General features: G+C 38.4%; 1 protein-coding gene and 1 non-coding gene across 2 annotated transcripts; one reads left to right on the forward strand and one right to left on the reverse strand.

Moving 5' to 3' along the window:
* The first annotated feature begins 1,945 nt into the window (after positions 1-1,945).
* On the forward strand, positions 1,946-2,016 carry TRNAG-GCC. The gene has a single exon. It is a non-coding gene; the product is annotated as a tRNA-Gly (tRNA).
* A 333-nt stretch (positions 2,017-2,349) lies between these two features.
* Positions 2,350-4,939, reverse strand: LOC113320367 (transcription factor GTE6-like). The gene is made up of 8 exons (XM_026568276.1): positions 4,735-4,939; positions 4,474-4,650; positions 4,287-4,364; positions 3,886-4,110; positions 3,666-3,764; positions 3,400-3,458; positions 2,693-2,843; positions 2,350-2,596 (listed from the first exon to the last, which is right to left on the reverse strand). The coding sequence occupies exons 1-8, from the start codon at positions 4,879-4,881 to the stop codon at positions 2,429-2,431; spliced, it is 1,104 nt and encodes a 367-aa protein (XP_026424061.1). The 5' UTR covers positions 4,882-4,939; the 3' UTR covers positions 2,350-2,428.
* Positions 4,940-7,419: the final 2,480 nt, after the last annotated feature.

Here is a 7,419-nt window from a genome sequence, read left to right on the forward strand (position 1 = left end):
AGGAGAGAGCAATAAGAGCTTTAGTGAATGATATTGGATAGAGTCCATTTCTATGTGGTCCTTGGAAAACAGTCTTCCCAGAGTTCAGATCCTTCACAGAGAAGCCATGAGAATCAAGGGTTAAGGAGCAACTATTGTCACTGGTGAATTTTTGAATGGATAGCAAGTTGTGAGATGCATGAGAAACTACAAGAATATTATGAAGATGAAATGAATGATCATTAATGAGCTTACTAGAGTGACCCTTGTGAGTTATAGGCATACTGCACCATTAGCAATTTGAATTTGTTCACTGCCATCATAGGAAGTGACCTCTTGCAGATTGGTTGCATTAGGAGTAATGTGATTGGTGGCTCCACTGTCAGCAATCCACTCTTCATCATCAAATATATCAGTTGCAGTAAGCATTGCACTTAAATTTTCAGGAGGTGCTCTGCCTTTGTAGGAGAAATTTAGTCTTTGAGGACAATTGGGTTCCAAATGATCATCACCAAGACAGAGCTGACATGGTTGTTTTGCACTAGTAGAATAACCCCTTCCATTTGAGTTTCCATGAAATATATGAGGATTTGGAAAACGACTACCACCATCATAGCCTCTGCCTCTGCCTTTATAAGACCCTCTAGAGTTAGAATAAGAACCTCTGTAGAAGCCTCTAGTAGCCATGAAAGCTTTTGCATCATTTTCAAGTTTAAGTGCATTTGCTCTTTCACTAACAACTGCATCTTCACTAAGTAGGTTGTTATGTAGTTCAATGCTAGATATAGGTGGATTGCGATGTCACATAGTAGTTGCAAAGGGTATATAATCAGAGTTTAAGGCCTTAAGAGCAATAACAACTAACTCTCTGTCAGAAATGATTTCACCAGCAGCAGCCAATTGATCAGAGAGAATCCTGATTTCACTTATCAAAGCAGGTATAAATTTTGTACCATGAGTGAGGAAGAGCAGCTTTGTACGCAATTTAATCGAATGAGTGGAAGAAGCCCTTGCAAAACGATGTTCAATGCTAGTCCACATCTCATGAGAAGTTGTTGCTCTGGAAAAATACGGGATGACGGAATCCGAAATTGTTGAGTGAATCCACATGAGAATGGAGGAGTCTTCATCCATCCAGTATGTGTAGAGAGAATTTTCAACTCCATTTAACTGATTCATTGGATTTTTAAATTGAGGAGGACAGGGGTATGAGCCATCAAGATATTCCATAAGCTCGTACTTCTGAATGACCGGATTCATTAGATGACGCCATGTGATGAAGTTATCATCCTTAAGTTTGAGATGGAAAAAATTTGTTAATTCATTTAGAGGAATATTTGAAAAGGAATTCGATGTAGGATTCTCCATAGTTGAGAAGAGACAGAAGAAATAAACAACAAAATAGTGATCTAAATCTGAGAACAGATAGATGATCAGAGAAGAAAGCCAAAACAAGATTTCAGATGAGAAACCAACAGAGATAACAGATCGAGAATTGTAAACCAAAAAAAAAGACAAAATTGGAAGCGAAATCATAATGGTAGAAGAATGAAAAAGAAAATTAGTAAAAGAAATTAATAATGAATATGAAGATTGGATTGATTAAGGGTTGAAACTAACCCTAACCTATCTGATACCATAATGGTATTTCATTAAAGATAAACTGATTTTATTACAGACTCTCTCACAGAAGCATTAGCTTCATTACAACTCTCTCAGTCTCAATAAAGAAGATAATTAAGGATATTTATTGGTCAGGTGTTCTCCTCAAATTGACCAACTCTTGGTTTACACGTGTAGATGGTGTGTGAGCAGCACGTGCAATTGTAGAGAGTGAAAGATAGTTATCCTTCACTGCAACTTGGCTTAACCGGCACCACTTCATTTCTTGTGCTAATAAGGGTTAGGGCCATCCACGCATTACTTTAACCTAGTTGTAGTTAGATCCAAGGAACAGCCATAATAAGCACCAGTGGTCTAGTGGTAGAATAGTACCCTGCCACGGTACAGACCCGGGTTCGATTCCCGGCTGGTGCATTTTTATGTTCTTTTGCCCCATCTACCAACCATAAGAATAAGATGCAAGTTTGCAAAGCAAGTAATGAGTATCAACAGTCAACACTAGACGATTTTATACTCTACGAGAGGCGGCTTCTGCAGTTCTGCTACCGTGGACTTGAAAAGGCCTTCCTAAATTAGGCCAACGCACCATATGCAACTCATTTCCATCTCCAAACACCTAAAAACTTGTATTGAACAATCAGGGCTCTGCTCACTTTTTTATCCCCACATGTACATTGTAAGATGTACAGAGTCTTGAGCATATACAAAATGAGGAAAGGGAATAGACATTAGACGAACAGAGAGACAAAAAAAAAAGTGGATAATGGAACTTCTTGATATATATATAACAATTGAATAATTGTATCTCTAGGACAGTGGGTCAACTTTAGAAGATGTTTTTTTTACTCCGTTTCTCGGCAGTTTTGGCAAGAGCATCACAGATTTCTCTCTTTCTTTTAGAGTTGTCGCTGACGAGCTTCTTGGCGGGACTGTTAGCCTTAACTTCAAGGGCATCCTTTACAAGTACCTTCAACCTCCATAATGTAGTTTCGCTCTGCAATCAACAACCATGACCAAAGTAGTATAATTACCAAAGATATAAAGAAAAAAACTAAGGTAAAAAGGTTGCGAGGCTGCTAGTCATGAGCACCTGAGCATCCATGTCAATATTTACTTCCTCCGCCCCGGCTTGGAAGTCTGGATTCTTTTGAGCAATAATCTCAAGTGCCTTGGTCAAATCCTCAGGTGACAACCGACTAAGTCCAGAACCAAGCTTTCTTTTCTCTTCTGCAGACATTTTTCTTGAAAAGAGAACAGAAAAAGGAAATTGGACGAGTTATACACAAACAAGAGCAGAAGACAACAATCTACTTTGATGACCTTCAATGCAAACAACTAGGCGAAATATGTCACAAGAACAAAACCAAAAGTACAGCAATAGCTTGTGAAGACCATTTGAGAATATCAATATCTTGCGAGGACCATTTGACCATATAGTGCCTGATATGAAAGACTGCATATGTATACTCCAAGTCTAAGGAAGATATAAGAGTCGATAAACCTATTCGCAGACTTGCTACCATACGAAATTTGGTTCAACATCAACTTAAACAATAGTTAGTCTTCCATTTACTATATTTTGGCAATTGACTCAAGAGAGATCTTTCATTTACCATATTTGTTACTGTTAAGACTCTATACATTGCGATTGTTGATAAGTATAATAAGACTAGGTTTTTCCATACTCGGCGTTTCTGGATTCACTATGTTATTTGAATATGAATGATAGAAGAATAGCATTAAGCAAGCATAGATAAGTTGCCCATATACAACACATAATAGCTTCATAGAACTCACCTGCATTTCTGAACCACCACTTCTCTCAGTTCCTCCAAATGCATATCAACCTCATACAGCTGCAAGAACCGACGACAATTTTGTTAACACACATGTTCTGCGCAGCACCAAAATGTTAGAAAGAGGAATATGGAGACCATTTTCACGATAATAGGCTCCTCCTTTAACAGAGAAAGATGCATGAGATTGTATCTTAATGTTCATTCAAATTGGAAAGATCTTTTTTAATGCTATAATTCGCCAGGCAAAAAATATCTCGGGAATACCTCATTACTAATATCTCTAGCCAATTTTGCATTAGCAGCCTCTTGAACAAGTTGCATGTCTCGATGAGCTTCTGCCTCCTCCTCTTTTCTTTTTGTTTCCTACAGTTAGAAAAAGTTCATAAACAACTCTCTCAATCATGCACAAGCAGTTCTATTTTTCTAAACGGACACATTCAAAACTATCAATCCCCTGCATTCGTAATGCAATAACAAAACTTACCTCTTCAACAACTCTAGGTAAAAGCCACGACCACTTCTCTTCAAATTTTTCCAACAAGGTTTTTGCCATTTGATGAACATCACTTTTCTCCTCGTTATATGTCATTGCATTTTTGAAAACCAGCCTCACATCAGCATATATCTCACGAACATTTTTATATCCAGTACCATCTTTTGTTTCCATTTGATTCTTTATTGTACTGAAATCCATGGGTTTGTCAATCACCTAATAATCATCACAATCCCAGCAATTAATTTTTTTTTAATGAAAAGACAATATATTAAACACTAGAAGTTATCCCAGCAATTAATTCACATTGCCAATAACCAACCCCAACTAATAAAAACAGCCCTGTTCCACTAGCATTCTGCAATAGAAAGCAACCTGAATATATGACGCACCTCATAATAATCGTGCAACTCTAGTCCCTTAACATCTACAGGTTGCATAAAAGGCCACGCCAGCTTATGTTGCGTGAGCTGCCAATTAGTAAATACACAATTCCATTAACTGAAGTACTTTTTAAGATACCATCAACTACTTGCAGTAAGTATTGCACAAAGAAATTAATAAATCCATGCCACGCACCTGGCGCAATATCGTGGCAAATTGACGCATAAGCTCTTGCATTCTCTTGGCTGCTTCTTGTTGGTGTTTCTTAATACTACCAGTACCATGTCTTTCCTTATCCTTCCCGACTGAGCACCCTTGCTTTCTACTCATAGATGAGTAGAATTTCGATATCCCATTCAATTTTTGTCCAAGCTGCATATAGCATTACAAAAATATTTGAAATTGTATAAAAAAAAATTTCCCAAAAATGAAGAATTAGGGTTTTAGTTTGACTACCTGATCAACCTGGGAGGCTACTTCGTCTACATGTTGTTTGAAATTGAAAACTTGAGTTGATTCGTCGACGGCATCGCCGACAATGTCTAGAAAATCCGTTATGTCACCTGGTAGTGTATTCAGAACAGATACATCTACTTCTTCCATCTCTTTCTCGCTCCTAAACAGCTCAAGGAAAGAGGGAGGGTTTCTGATTGTTTTGTTCAGGGAAAAACATAAGAATCCGTTTGGGTATATTAGTGAAAAGAATAGGGATATTATGGGAAACTCGGTGGTGTGTATTGTTACTTCCACTGTTCCACATCGTGGAAGCCCAAGTACGGACTACCATATAGGCAAATATAATATATTATGGGGAAAAAGACGGTCGCAGTTGGCAAATTCTGGGTGCCGAGCATTTAATGTAAAATTTTACATGACTCCAACGGCCATTTCGTTTGTTTGAATCTGACTCATAACTTGAATTTAACTCGATATCTGTCTCGGTCAGAGTCAAATGCATACAGTTTTTTCTTCCTTCATTATTTTGATATTTGATTAGAGATTTGACTCGGAGTTGTTTGAGTCATGCCTCATTTTGTGTTTGATTCCTCAAGCAAAAGTCTGACTGAATCAAATATTTTTCATAATTATTTAATAATTTTTGAACAGACATAATGTGTCAGATTCAAATGTAACAAGTAATATTCAGACGAGTCAAGTTCAACTGAGTCACTTTGGGTCTGAAAAAACAAGCAGGTGAAGGATACTCGCGATGAGAAAGTAATTGCTTATAAATCCGACTCAAATACCACATGACTACGATGTGATTGGACCACATAAAAAGTATGTGACCCCCCTCTTTACTATCAACACAAACTATGAATTATTTTTAAATTAAAACTATTTTTTTCTCTCATAAAACATAAAATTAGTTTTTCGTAAAAAATAGTCATTGTGAATCCTGGTAGATGACCCACTACTCGAAGAAAAAGAAAAAGAGCAGTTACCAAGACGTGTTAAATTTAAGATGTGCCATATTCTTTAAGTATATAGCCTGACAGCAACGTGGCTATACCGAGCGGTTGTGCACCCCCATTTCAAAGGATTTATTATTCAATTATTTCCAAGCAGTGGGTTTAGACATGAACCACGTCATGAGGGGAAAAAAACAAGGTTGGCTATCCTTTAGAACACCACATACAGGGGAAAAAACAAGGTTGGCTACCCTTTAAAGCACCACATCGACTGATGGACACCAAAACGAGTTGTGAATGAGAGACACAAACAAAATACTGGGGACTTTTGGGACACAGAAGAAAATTTCGGGATAGAGATGAAAACTGAAGAGACAACTGATGAGTGTTAAAAAGTGCATATTTCTATATCTTTTTCTTGGCAATTAACTCATCTTTTGTGCTCTAATTCTCCATTTTAACCCATATTCTGTATTTTCATTGTTTTCAAGAATAAATACTTTTCTTAATTAATTTTGCATTTTTAGGTTCTAAATAAAGCTTGGATGGAATTGCGGAGCGAAAAGAGCAGAAAAGTGGTGGAAAGTCGATAGGAATCCCGCAAGAAGGCCGCGAAGAATGTTGTGCACAAGACTCAAAGGCTAGAAATGGGCTTGGAAGGAAGAATTTGTTCTTAAAGAAGAAGTGGGCTCAGAATTGTCTAAGCCCAAACTCTAACCTAAGTCCAAGACCAAGCCCAAAGCCTTCCTAAGCTCGTAGCCGTCAGATTGGATCCACAGATGCATCCAACGGTCGCTTCATCACAGTGCATCAAACTCTGAAGCTCCTGTCAAACATCATAGCACCTAACTCTCATCTGGATCGTCAGAATTGTTGTATCAAGAATCTAACGGTCGCTCAAGATCTGCCTCCGTCTCGCCGTTAGATCGATCCATCATCTTCGCATCCAACGTCTCATCCTTGCTGTTCATCAACATTTGCTACACCCGCTCAACACTCGAGTACCAAACACCTATACCCCGCACCAAACAACCCCTTCTCCTATTCTCCACCGAACCCATCTTCTTCTCCGTCTGCAACTCCACTGCCTCTTCTCAACCACCACCACAACCACCATCTCTTCGTCGCCAACCACCACCAAAAGCCATCATGGCTATCACCTACTAATGCCTACCTATTTCCCCCTTCTTTCTAGCCAGCTATCATACCAATTTCTCTCCTAGGGTTTCAGAGACAGGAAAGAAGAGAAATTGATAAAATAGCTCGAGCTAGAGGAGCAGTTGGAACAGGAGATGGAGAAGGAAGAGCAGAGGAAGGATGGGTCGAAGATATGGGAACGAATCGTCCCATCAAATTAGGTAAATCAGTAACCCTAATTTCTGCTGATTTGGGGATTTGGGGAAAAACATTGTATGAACCCTAATTGGGATTCTGGGTATAAATAGAATGTGGGTGTGATGTTGTGGGTAAGCCTGGACTAGCCAGTGTTTCACCCAAGAGGACTGGAATAGCCAGTGCCTCAAGGGTTAGTTTTTAGTTTTTAGTTCAAATGTTTTTTTGTTTCAGTTCATGTTTTAGTTCAATTCTAGGGTTTCAATGAAGCCCTAGCCTGCTGTTGTGTGTTGCTGATGATGCCACTCTTGAATGATAACATTGTCTATGAAAGATTCAAACTTAGCATGTCATCATGTTACTTTCACAATGTATGCCATGTATGCATTGTAGTTAG

Source organism: Papaver somniferum, chromosome 11 (assembly GCF_003573695.1).
Source record: "Papaver somniferum cultivar HN1 chromosome 11, ASM357369v1, whole genome shotgun sequence".
Classification (NCBI taxonomy): domain Eukaryota; kingdom Viridiplantae; phylum Streptophyta; class Magnoliopsida; order Ranunculales; family Papaveraceae; genus Papaver; species Papaver somniferum.

Coding starts and splice junctions, on each gene's coding strand:
- LOC113320367 (XM_026568276.1), bottom strand. CDS start 4,881: ATGGAAGAAGTAGATGTATCTGTTCTGAATACACTACCAGGTGACATA. Junction 4,651..4,734: donor TAGCCTCCCAGGTTGATCAG/GTAGTCAAACTA, acceptor TGCTATATGCAG/CTTGGACAAAAATTGAATGG. Junction 3,765..3,885: donor TACCTAGAGTTGTTGAAGAG/GTAAGTTTTGTT, acceptor TTCTAACTGTAG/GAAACAAAAAGAAAAGAGGA.